Consider the following 12,746-nt stretch of genomic DNA (forward strand, 5'->3'; position numbering starts at 1 on the left):
AGGGCTGCCTCAAGTGCATGTTAAGATCTCTGAAGGTTTGCTCTAGGAGAGGGATTGAGACCGAGAATTCCCTGATAAGTTACATGAAAGTGGCCAGCAGACCATGTTTCTTTAAAACATCTGAAAATGTGAATGCATGTGCCCTAGAGCATGAATGTGTGCCGTGTGTGTGCAGAGCCCACAGAGGTGAGAGGAGGTAGAGCACCCCTGAAACTGGAGGTCCGGATGGTAGAGAGCCATGTGGGAGCTTCGAAGCAAACCCCGCTCTCCTCCACGTTTAAGTCAGGTTCTAAGTCACATTTGCACTCTGCCATTGCTCTGTTAACTGCTTAATTTATTTATTTAGTCTGCCTCATGGCCCAGTGCAGGCCCACCACTCCCACACTCGCTGGGGACAGCGCGAGCATAATTCACCGCAGGACGCTGAACCACACTGATGTCGGGAGTTCAGGATTCCCTCTGCGGCACGTTTGCAAACTCCACACACAAGTACAGTCTACACAGCAAGTAAAGTGGCCAAAGACTTCCCATCCCATAATTCATCTTGTCTATGTACAAAATATTTCACATATCACCCCACAGATAAAAGCTAATAACAGCAGCCACTCTCCCCGGATCCCCCCACCAGCACAAACCCTCACACGCATTTATAACCAAACCCATTCCCAATTTGTTAAATATGATGTGAGCTCCCGCTTAGGAGATGGCGAACCTTGGTGAGCTACGGAGTCCCTGGACACCTGGTAGCCAGGGGTGGAAAGTGCCCCTAGAGTTTCCCATGCCCACGGCCCTCGAGTGTGGCTCAGGAAGTAAGCTGGACCAGCACAACAGAGGTAGAATCTACAAGGCCCAGTTCAGGGAGCTCGCTTCATATCTCAGTTTGGGACTCAGCAGCCACCAATGCCTGTCCCAAATTGCTGCCTGGACCAGACATCCTAGAGGATATGCAGTAGCTGCCACAAGGGTGCAAAGAAATTAATGGGACCCCTTTCTCCCTGCTTAGACCCAAAGTCTGAGGCAAACCACACTGGCATTCAGAACCCATCTATTGTTAGGCAACACCTTACGTTTCTGACTGAGCCCACCAGCCTGGGTGTGGGGCTTTTAGGCGGCAGGGCCGCTTTCTTTCCAGCCCCAGCTTCTTTGGTGTTTTGAGACTGCTTGTTGAGACAGGATGCTGAAGTGGAAATTCCCCACACACTGATGTGGTCCCTGGGCTGCTGAGCAGAAACCAGTACTTTTTTTTGGATCCTGTAGGTTTCACCACTACTAAGACTCTTCAAAACCTGCTCCAAAGGGCATGGCTGGGATGGAAGGAGAAACCGCTCTGTCATGTCACACGTTTTGACGGCCCCGTTTCTGTCACTCATACTATCGCTTCAAGTCCTGCACCTTGCTGAACCAGAGGCCCTCAGGCCAGTCCACTCATCCGGCCCGGCGGGCCCAGGCCGTGTAGGTTAGTGTAAAGCTACAGGCTCCCGGCATCTCAGTCCAGAGGTCCCGGGTGGTCCTCAGTAACAGACTCTTGGTCTAGAATCCAGGCTTTTATCCTCTTCACAGCTTTCAGGTGAGTGTTGGATTTACAGACAGAAACTAGGCCCCAAACCTGTGGAGAATTGCTTCCCTGCACCCAAGTGCCTCCTGGGGAGGTAGGGATGGCTTGTTCTGCTTCTAAGCAAGCCGTCAATCCACAGGAAGCCTAGGCAGTCCCGCTCGCTCACAGCGAGGACAGGGCGCAGAGGGGGCAATGCTGGCTGTGGAATGTCCCCCTGCAGGGGGATGGACCAGGGCTAGGGTGGCGAGTCCCGGGTTAGGCCATACTCCATGCTCACAGTGTGGTCCAGTTCTTCCAGCTCTGCTGGCAGTGGGATGGCCAACTCTCCCAAGAACAGGGAGAGCGCCTCGAATGAGTCCTCCAGCTTTGAGAATGCCGGTCTACAGAGAAGAGGGATGGACAACGGCAGAGAGTGAGCGTGTGAGGGATGGGCACGAGGCTGTCTCCCATTTCCAGGGTCCACCACCTCAGGCAAACCCTCTACCCTCTTGCTGTAAATACGCGTGCGCGAGGTAACACTGTGACAAGTCTGGCTAGAGATCATGGCTTCAAGCAAAAACATCCAATGATGTCTTAGAGCGATGACAACAAGCAAAGGTCAGGATTGGGTTTCTACACTCACTAAAAAGAAAGCTCGGGCGCTGGGGATACGGCCCAGTCGGAATGGTGCCTGCCTACCAGCCAAAGCCCTGAATTCAATCTCAGCATAGTAACTGGCCGTGTTGGTGCATGCCTGTCATCCTAGCATGTAGAAGGTAGAAGCAAGAGGGTCAGAAGTTCAAGGTCATCTTCAAGTCTACGTCTAATTTGAGCCCTGTCCTATGTTAGGTGAGAGCTCTCTCACCTAGCTACACCCTTAGCTCCTGTGGTGGCTCGAGGGAGAATGGTACCCATAGGCTCATGGGATGGAACTGTTGGGGAAGGATTAGGACATCTGGCTTTTTGGGGTAGGTGTGCCACTGGTATAGGCTTTGAGGATTCAAAAGGCCATGCCAGACCCTGCCTGAGGATCAGATAATGCCTCCTGCCGCCATGCTTCCCTGCCTGAAGATGATGACTGACTCAACATCCAAAACCGTAAGCAGGGCTGGAGAGATGGCTCAGTGGTTAAGAGCACTGACTGCTCTCCCAGAGGTCCTGAGTTCAATTCCCAGCAACCACATGGTGGCTCACAACCATCTGTAATGAGATCCGATGCCCTCCTCTGGTGCATCTGAAGACAGCGACAGTGTACTCATATACATTAAATAAATAAATTAAAAAAAACCAAAAACAAAAACCGTAAGCAATCCCAAATTAAACGCCTTTTACAAATTATCTTGCTATTGGTGTTTTGTCATGGCAACAGAAAAGTAACTAAGATGGCTTCTAAGTATTTTTATTATCTGAAATTAGGTGCTTTGTCTACAAGCCCCATGGTCATTCCCTAGGTAGCATCTTTTCCTGTGTGTGCTGGGTGGGTGGGTGGGTGGGGGATGTAGCTGCCTATGTGGTGCTGAGGATAGAACCCAGGGCCTTGAACATTCTAGGCAAGTGCTGTATCACTGAGTGATATTCCCATTCCGCTTTTTAGTCAGGGTTCTCACTATGTAGTCCTGGCTATCCTGGAACTTTCTATGGACCAGGCTAGTCTTGAACTCACAGAGATCTACCTGCCCCTGCTCCCCAAGTCCTGGGGTTAAAGGTGTGCGCCACCACGTCTGCTGCTCTTGAACTTCTGACACCCCCTCCTAAGGACTCCCAAATCGTGACTTCAGATTATCTTCATGCCCAGTTTTTACAATGACAGGGATCAAACCCAAGGCTTCATGCATTCTAGCCAAGTACAGTACTGAGTTACATCCCCAGACCCTATTTTAAGAGTTATAAGCATTTTTTTTGAGATAAAGGTCACGATATAAAATTAATCACGTTATGCTTTGAGGGCGTGTGGGTGAGTGGAGCACCTGTGTGTGTGCCTGCTAAAGGTGCAGCCCAGGACCTGGCATTTACCAGGCAACCGCCCTCTATTCCTGAGACACACCACCAGTCCCTGTAACTGTCTTTTGTTGGCCGCCCCGGGAGCTGAGGACTGAACCCATAGCCCCATTCATCCCACACATTCTATCATGGGTCCACATGCTTCGTCCAGATTTTCCTTAGAAAACAAAACAAAAACCCCCACTGCTTTTAATGCCTGTGATTCCATCTTGTCCAGCCCCTTGCTTCTGTGCTACCTCTTTCCCTAAGGTGGCAAGCCAGAGCTGTCAGGAGCTCAGGGACTCTACTGCTTGTCCAGGAGGGGCATGACCTAAAGCAAGCGTCGAGGGGCCCGAGGGCTAGAAGGTGGGAGGAAGGGCGGAGACACCAACCTCCTCTCAGGCTCCAGTCTGCAGCAGATAGCAGCCAGGGGGAAGAAGGCTGGGGGACAGTCTGTTGGGACAAACTTCTCCCAGAAAAGCTTTACGTTGAGGCCGAAGTCCAGTGTGCGGGGAAGGCAGTCAGGATCAGCATATACCTGCCCAATGATCTGAGGGAAGAAGATGGCTGGTCAGGAAGGCCTACAGAGGCCACAGATAGAAAGGGATGCTCTTGTAGACAGATATGCATGGTAGCAAAACTCTGTTAGAGAGCAGCCCTGTGACCGCCTCTCCTTACCAGGCTAATCCGACCTCTCTACACTGAGTGTCCGGATACTTAGAGGGTTTAGACGAGTCCTCTCTGCAGCGGAAGCAATGGTGGTAACTGGTACTGAAAGCTAGAAGCTTCCACATACCCTACCTGCCCACGTCCCTTTGTAGCTATGTTCTCTATCAGGGCAAGGCTCTACGAGTGAAGGGCTGGGTTTGTTTGATATCTGAGACCCTCTGGCTGGCATCATTTTAATTTTCTGTAGATGACAAATATTCTATTGCAATCTACTAAAGAAATCAACTTTGTAAAATATTTCGATTATCCTAACCATTGTGTGTCTCTCCCTCATAATTTTGTAGGAGTGAGAAGAAAAGTTTTCAATGTGTCTAACTTGACTCAGGGCTTTGAGAGATACTGGCTATGCCACTGGTAGGAGACAAACTATTCACTGGTAGGAGAGAAACCCAGACCTCAGGGAGGCAGGACTCCTCGGGTGTCTGAGCCAGAGCTTACCTCACAGAGAACAATCCCGAAAGAGAAGACATCCACAGTCTCATCGTAGCTCTTGCCTTGGGTAAGAGAGGAAAGGAACTGTCAGGTTAAGTCTCTTTGGATCTTGGATCAAGCCAAGTCAGAGCCAAGAATTAGGGCTGCAACAGCCCTAAAGGTGCCCAGGGTGGCCATCGACTGCGTGTCACAAAGAACTGCAGCCAGGCTCAGGCTCATCCAGACTTGGACCACCAGCCAGGGTTAGCAGGCAACCCACGGCTTTTCAAGAATACTAGCCAGCATCCACCAGGGGGCAGCATACTTCAGTTCTTGATCTGGAGAGAGGGGAGGCTTAGGTTAGGGCTCTGAACAGCCCGGGCCATTTGGAGACAAAAGATCCTCAGAGCTCACCTGCCACCCAGGATGGCATGTTGCTGTTCCCAGCTGTTTGGGAAAGAAGTTGATGAGGCCTGGCTTGGCCAAGCCCGAAAGACCGCCCACCCCCTCTCTCTGAGTGTCTGCTCCTGTCACAGGCTTCCCAGCTTACAGCACTCTTTTTAAGACATAGGTGCTGTCTTCTCTCTGGCTCTTTTCCCCCCAGGGATTCAGAACTTACCATTCAGCATCTCAGGGGCCATCCAGTAGGGGTTTCCCACCACAGTGTAGCGCTTCTTGCGATCACTCTTGCGCAAGGTGCGTTTCTTGGTGGCGGCCTTCTCTACTGGAGGCCTTTTCCTCTCTTCCACTATGAGACGTGACAGCCCGAAGTCTGCTACCACCACCGTCTTGTCCTGGGAGGACAAGCGCCGGGTCAGGACCTAGGGTGTGGGCTTCTCTAACCTGTCCCTGGGGTGTGGGCATAGGCAAGGGAGACCACCTTCAAGGGGAGTGAAGTTACATAGCAGGGGAGAGTCGCCCCCAGAAAGCTCTACTGAGAAGTGGTGGCTGGGCCTCTGAGTTTTTTGTCAGTCTGGTATCTGCCCACAGCAGACCCCAACTAACAGGGGAGGAGCCTCAGGGAAGTGACCTGCAGAGCGCAGCTCAGGTGGGTAAGATTTCTTGTCTCTCTTCAGCCCTTTGTCTTGTTCTTAACAAGGACTTGTAGTGGCCAGAATAGGTTAAGAGAAAGGCAGTAAAGGGCAGGGGAGAGCTAGGGAGGCAGTAGCAGGAAGGGGGGTTGCAGTGGCAGGAGACAACATTGGACCAACTGTATCTGAGGGCCATGTGAGGAACGCTGGCCTCGTGCTGGCTGTGTGGATCAAAGACCCTGCAGCCCATCGTCCATGTTGTAATGTGGGATCAGCAGACTGTCTGGGGGCCTGCTACAGGGCAAGAGCTCCACAGACAAGGAATTCAGCCCCCATCCACACCTAGACTCCTGCCCCACCAAATCAGTGTAGGGGATTGAGCCCAGGGCCTTCTGCCTGCCAGACAGGGAAGCTAATCCCTTCTAATAATAATCACTTCAAGGGCTGCTCCTGGGGAGGGAGGTGAAATTGTTCCTGCATGTGTGTGTCTGAGAGCCCTCCATAAGATGGGGGTGGCAAAAGGCACTTGAGGTAGCCGATCGCCCAAAATAGAAGCCCATAGGTGGTGTCTGGTCTGAAGCCAGAGGGATAGCCCCATGCAGCTCAGGCCAGCCCAGCGGGACGTACCAATTTGATGAGACAGTTGTGCGAGTTCAGATCTCGGTGGATGATGCACATGGAGTGTAAATAAGCCTGCAACAGAAGCCAGAGCCATGGAGCCTGTTCCCAGGCCACGCCCACCCATGGAGTCTGTTCCCAGGCCACGCCCATCCAACTTCCCCTCCCCCAACACCCAGCTACTCCAGTCTTCTAGGCCAAGCCTGTTTAGCTTCCCATCCCCACCCCCAAGCCACAGCTTGCGTCCTAACGGATAACTGCCAGCTCCCGCCCAGGTTTTCCTAACAGTCTCCAGCCCTGCTGGCCCCTGAGTCCCTCATCCTTTACTTAGATTGAGGCAATCTAAAGTGAGCGCCCTCAAACACACTGCTCCTCCCTCCTCCTCCAGGGTCTGGCTTCTGCCACTTTGGATCTTCCTGCCTGTGGTGGGGAAGAAATGACCTCCTGACTCACCTCCCCTGAGACGCCCTCCTCCTCTGTCTGTACTTCAGCCCCTCCCTCTTCCTGCCATTTCTAAACTATTTTTACTAGACATTCCCGTGTCACTCTTAGGAGCTCCTTTCTTAGGCTTTCCTTTCCCTGTAGCTGTGGAGGGCGACACTGCCCCCTTTCCTACCCTGCACTACTGCTTCACTGTTCCTAGGCTCACAGAGCTTTTCCTATGGCTGAAACACAGCCTGGCTGTCTACCCACCCCTCCTCAAAGGCTGTCTATATCTCCCATGTACCCCTTTTTTCCTGAGACCCCTGTGTGTTACCATTTCCCTTCCTGCCTGCACAGGGGCCAACCCTTTGCAAAGCCATCTTCTCATGTGTTGGCCATGAGTCTGCACTGCTCTTGTCTGCCCTGTTCTCTTTAGAGCTGGGTAACTCCTGACAAGCCCAGGACCCAGCCCTTTCCTTTTCTACCTCACTTCTTCCCTGTAAACCACGGTTACTGGAGGAAGGAGAGGTGGGGTGCAGCCCCTCCCTCCCCGCTATGTGGAATAGTCACTTCATTAGCACCTGTCAGCTGTGAGGACGACTAAACTCATTCCCACAATGAGCTCAATAGGACCTGAATGTACTGGCTTCTCCTGAGTTCATCTAGAATTCGTGTTCTCCCCGTTCTCATTTTGTGGGCAGTAAGGTCCCACAGACCTGAGCTACGGTTTGCCTTGTTCATGCCATTTGGTGTTAAGGGGATTTGGAATCCTTTGAGAATAGAATTGTACTCTGAAAGAGAGCATCGAGCCAACAGTTCCTTGGCATTGAAAGAAACTCAGTAGGCAGCTGCTGAGTGTCCCAGCCCCGGGATGGGCATCTGCCTTCCAGAGCAGCCTGCGATCCCTGCACCTCACTGTACACATGCGCGAGGTTGTTGGTAGGACTCACCATTCCGGAAGCGATGCCTTTAGCAAACCTGACCTTCTGTTGCCAGGGAAACGGGTCCTGCAGGGGAGGAGAATGTCTGTGAGGAGCCCTTACAGCTTTTGGTGGGTTCCAGTGGCCGGCATGTGTGCTGTGGAAGTCCCTCCTACACACCATTGAGGGCAAACAAGGTCCCTCTAACCCTTGAGGTTCCTGAGCACCCACCAAGCTCTCCCTCCACGACTGTGGTCACGTGCTCACCACATTGCGCAGAAAGTCCTTCAGGGTGCCCCCCTCAATGTACTCTGTCAGCAGATTCAGCTTCTTGTCCTTGTACAGGACCCCGATGAACTTGAGCACGTTAGGGTGGTCCAGGCTTCGCATCACTTTCACCTGGGGGTGGGGGTGGGGACAAAATCAGGACAGCCCCACTTCATGGGTTTGGCACACTGGGCCCTGACTTTCTAGGATGGGCTCTAGGGAACCAGGTGGGAGTGCAGAGCAGGAAGCACCTCATTGCCACTGCGGCTGCCTCAGTGATCCAGAGGCAGTGCAAATGAGATGTTCATGGGACGGCGCGTCTGCCCCTGGAGCCCCACTTCAGGGTGTCTGTGGCGACCATAACAGCATAAATTAAACCGCTACGGTCATACCGTCACCTCTGTAACCCGAATCCTGCCTTAGCCTGGCCTGCAGTGTCTGTAGTGAGTGTGCACTCAGCGGATGCACTGTAATTTCGGGGTCTTTCCCTTGGTCGTTTTCTCTCTTTTTCTCCTCCATCCCCTCTGCTTTCCGTCCTCTCTTATTCTTAAGGACAAGGTCTTTCTAATATCCTTGGCTGGCCTGGAGCTCACCATGTAGCCAAGGCTGGCCTTGAACTCAGAGATGCACCTGCCTCTGAGGGTGCTGAGATTAAAGGTGTGTGTGACCACACCAGAATCTCTCCCTGGGTTTTAAGATAATGGTTGAGGGCTGGGGGGATGGCTCAAAGTGTCAGAGCACTGGCTGCTCTTCAGAGGACCTGGGTCTACTCACTGGAACCCACATGACTGCTCGCAACTACCTATAACTCTAGTCCCAGGGCCTCCTCTGGTATGCAGATGTACATGCAGACCAAACACCCAAACACATAAAAAGTCAATAATAATAACAACAATGAAACTTAAAAGACTGAGACCAAATAAACAGGGATTTTTTAATAATAAAATAGTGGCTGATGCGAGATTTCTTGTTTTCTTCACCTTTTCTCCGCCCCCACCCCACTGCCCCCAATTATTGTTCTTTTTCTCTTCCTCCTGTCTTTTGGTTGAACCCAGTGCCTTGTGCAGGCTGTGCAGGCTCTGTATTACTGGGTTGTTCCTTAGCTCAACCCTTATTTATTTATCCATAATTTATTTTATGAGTTTGAGTGTTCGGCTCCATGTACATAGTGCCCCGTGTGAGCCCCGTGTAAGCCCCCTGTGTGCCCCCTGTGTGTCCCGTGTGTGCCTGGTGCTGGCACAGGTCAGTGTGGGTGTCAGAGCTGGAGTTGTGGATGGTTGTGAGCCACTGTGGGTGCTGAGGACAGAACCCAGGTCCTCTGCATGAGCGTACATGCTCTTACCTGCGGAGCCATTCCTCCAGCTCCCCAGTTTTACTTTCTGTTTTGAGACAGCCTCATTACACTGCCTAGCCTAACCTTGAACTTCCAGTCCTTGAACAGGCGTGACCGGACTGGGCCACGAGGTCTGCTAGCAAGTTTTCTTTTGGAAAAAAAAACAAAAAACAAAAAACAAAAAAAACCCCTATTTTACTTTCTTTTCTGAACGGGGTCTCACTGTGTTGCCACATCTGCCTGGGTTTAGTCTGGGGTCACATGATCCTCTTGTTTCAGCCCCTCCAGTATAGGGCTGACGGAAAGTCCAACCCAATGTCTTACCTCAGTCAGGAAAGTCTTCTGGGTTTCCTCATCACAGCGAATTAACTCCTTCATGACCATCACTTTGCCTGTGGCTTTGTGAGTCACCTACAGGAAGGGCAAGCGTTAACACTGTAGACACCAGAGATAATTCTGGCGTTCTGTTTGTTACAATCTGTGGGCTAAGGGAGTAGCTCAATGGTAGGGAACTCGGCCGGCATGCTCAAGGTCCTGGGTTTGACCTCCAGCACCAGGGGGAAGAAAATAAAGAAAAAGCAAAGGAAAAAAAATTCTTTGCAGCGTCCTCCCATTCCTTGGAGACAGACGAGCCAGAATCGTGCGTAGAGAGCAGCACAGGGCAAAGGGGACTCAGGAAGGAAGTGTATCTTCTCCACTAGAATGCTGGCCATGCATTAGGGAAAGCCAGGGCTCTAAAAAAGGAAACTGGGAAGGATGGGACAGTATGCTGCCAAGCCAAGCAGGGGCTTTGCTCATCTGGCACAGGAGTGGGTCCCCTGGGTGGACAGAGTCTGGGGATAGGGTGTCAGTGCCGCAGACATGCACCAGGGAGCTGGGTGGGTTAGAGGTGAGCCTTCCATCCTGCTGCCTGGAAAGCTGATACCCAAGGCTTACCTGACCCCCCCTCCCAGCTCTCAGCAGAGGAGGAGGAGAAAAGAGAGAAAGATTAGTTCCTCAGCTCGCCAGGGTAGCAGGAGCCTTCACCTTATAGCATGCCCTGCAACCTGGGGTCTGTGGGTACCTAACGCCCCTCACTGACTGCTGGCATGAGGGCCAGGGACGTGGATCCTAACATGAGCTTCCAGAGCCACTCACTACAGCAGCCATGGCTGGAGGGACAGAAAGGGCACCTCAGACACCATCACTCACAGCCGGGAAGGAGGCTGGTGTCCTCTAGGGTTGCAGTGTGGCACTGTAAGGTACAAAGGTAAGAGGGTTGGGGAGATGGCTCAACAGGCAAATTTGCCACTGAAGCCTGACGACCAGAGTTGGAGCCCAGAACCCATGTAAAGGTAGGAGAGTGTGGACCCCTCAGAGTTGTCCTCTGGTCCCCACACAAACACCATACACACGATAAAGCTTTGAAAGAAAAGGTAAAGGAAGGTGGTGGTAGCAAAGAGTGCGGCAACTGCTTCCTGTGCTCACCTTGATGGCCTGTCCGAAGAAGCCCTTCCCCAGGACCTCCCCGTGGATCAGGTCACAGGGCCGGAAGATCTGCTGTGAGTAGCTGCTGGAGCAGCGAAGGGACTCTGAGCGACTGATGTCTCGGCTCAGGAGCAGCGGCTCCTTGGGGGAGCTGGGGCCAGGAGACTTGGAGATGCTGTTACTGCGCCTAAGGATGACGGCACAACAGGAGGCTGGGGTTGGATGGCACCTCTGGGGGAGGGGGTTCTTTAGACAGATGTGCTATGTGGGGGCTGCAGACAGCAGTGATTACAGTGGTCATAGTAAAAACGCATTACAAATGGGAAATCAGGAGACTAGAGATGAATCTCCATGGGGAGGTGTCTGCCCCGCACGTGGGCCTCCATGGATTCTACCCTGCACTGAGAAGTGCGGGGAAGCAGGCTGGGGGTGGATGGACTGAGACCTTCATATATATATACAGGGTGATTACTCTGCTAGCTCGCGAGGCCCCGGACATAATAGCACTGCAGGCAGCAATCTGCCGCCTTCAACTCTCTGTTTTCAGCTGCACGGCTGCTTGATTCAAGGTACCATGCAGTGACAGACAGACAGACTCCATCCACAAAAGGGGCAAATGGCACCTTGGATCACTTACGTCACTTACATTTTAAGATAATAGACATGCATGGTGTTTATGGTAATAAAGCTGTTGTGTTTACATTTGCAAAAGCAGCCAGTTACCGCTGGTGACTGTTATTCTGGCTTACGGAAGAAAAAAAATGACCCTCTGTCCTGTGATGCCACCTTGCTTGCTCGCAGCACATACAAAATGAGCTGCCCTTTCCAAGTAGAGGCTCTTCAAGTCATGTGAGCAGCTCTCTGGCCACCCGGTCTTCCCTTTTCCAGCCTGTCTGCCCTCTGGTACCTTGCCTCTACTCACTCAGTCATGCTGGCCAAGGCCCAGAGGCAGTCGGGAATGATCTGTGGGGAGGTCGTGTCTCCAACAGAAGCCTGACTGACTGCTCATCGGAGCCAGGGAGTGAAGTATCTGCTTCCTAGTTCTACCTGTAACATTAAGGAGTGCTGAGCCTGCACTGTACGACCTGGTGTCCTCTGCTGCACTTAACTCTTACAGAACCCAGCAGCACAGACACAGAAGCAGGGTACAGAGTATGAGAGGAGGAAATGCATGTTACAGATCTGCCTGCCTGAGAACCCAGGGACCGACCTGTCCCCTGTCCTGGCAGCAGCCTGCTCAGGGCTCACGCACAAGCTGTTGGTCTCCACACACTTTGCAGGCTTTGGGTATGGCGATGTTTGTCCCCCAAGTCTTAAAACATCTGTGTTTGACGAGACACAGCAGGGCCTCTAACCCAGCACACAGAGGCAGGCAGGTCTCTGTGAGCTTGACGCTAGCCTGGTGTGGTGGTTTGAGTATGCTTGGCCTAGGGAGTGGCACTATTAGGAGGTGTCCTTGTTGGAGTAGCTGTGCCACTGTAGGGGGGTGGGCTTTGAGACCTCATCCTAGCTGCCTGGAAGCAGCAGATGTAGAACTTTGGGCTCCTCCAGCCATATGTCTGCCTGGATGCTGTCATGCTCCCACCTTAATAATAATGGACTGTACCTCTGACCTGTAAGCCAGTCCTGGTTAAATGTTGTCCTTATAAGAGTTGCCTTGGTCATGGTCTCTTTACAGCAATGGAAACCCTAAGACACCTGTTCTAAAGTTCCAGGACATAGTAAGATCCTGTCACAAAAACAACAAAAACCAAGCCCCCAAAATGCCATGCTTCCCTGTAAGTTCATACCCTCCCCCTCTCTTCTTTTTTTTTTTTTTTTTGGTTCTTTTTTTTCGGAGCTGGGGACCGAACCCAGGGCCTTGCGCTTCCTAGGCAAGCGCTCTACCACTGAGCTAAATCCCCAACCCCCGCTCTTCTTTTTAAGATAGGGTTTCTCTGTGTAGCTGTGGCTGTTCTGGAACTCACTGTGTAGACCATGCTGGCATCGAACTTAAGAGATCTGCCTGTCTCTGTTCTCGAGTGTTGAGATTA

At 52.1% G+C, this 12,746-nt stretch overlaps 1 protein-coding gene across 3 annotated transcripts in view; it reads right to left on the bottom strand.

Annotated features, from left to right (window-relative positions):
• Window positions 1-313: 313 nt before the first annotated feature.
• The window catches only part of Limk2 (LIM domain kinase 2), a 67,330-nt gene continuing 54,897 nt past the window's right edge, over window positions 314-12,746 (bottom strand). For all 3 annotated transcript variants that reach the window (XM_032916051.1, XM_032916052.1, XM_032916053.1), the window contains 9 exons: window positions 10,714-10,900; window positions 9,571-9,657; window positions 7,914-8,045; window positions 7,677-7,733; window positions 6,313-6,378; window positions 5,274-5,448; window positions 4,682-4,737; window positions 3,907-4,064; window positions 314-1,935 (listed from right to left, as the gene is read on the bottom strand). In XM_032916051.1, the coding sequence (XP_032771942.1) occupies window positions 1,791-1,935; window positions 3,907-4,064; window positions 4,682-4,737; window positions 5,274-5,448; window positions 6,313-6,378; window positions 7,677-7,733; window positions 7,914-8,045; window positions 9,571-9,657; window positions 10,714-10,900 (1,063 nt within the window). In that variant the 3' untranslated portion in view covers window positions 314-1,790. The remainder of the gene's footprint in view (window positions 1,936-3,906; window positions 4,065-4,681; window positions 4,738-5,273; window positions 5,449-6,312; window positions 6,379-7,676; window positions 7,734-7,913; window positions 8,046-9,570; window positions 9,658-10,713; window positions 10,901-12,746) is intronic.

This window comes from Rattus rattus, chromosome 11 (assembly GCF_011064425.1).
Source record: "Rattus rattus isolate New Zealand chromosome 11, Rrattus_CSIRO_v1, whole genome shotgun sequence".
NCBI classification, from domain to species: Eukaryota; Metazoa; Chordata; class Mammalia; order Rodentia; family Muridae; genus Rattus; species Rattus rattus.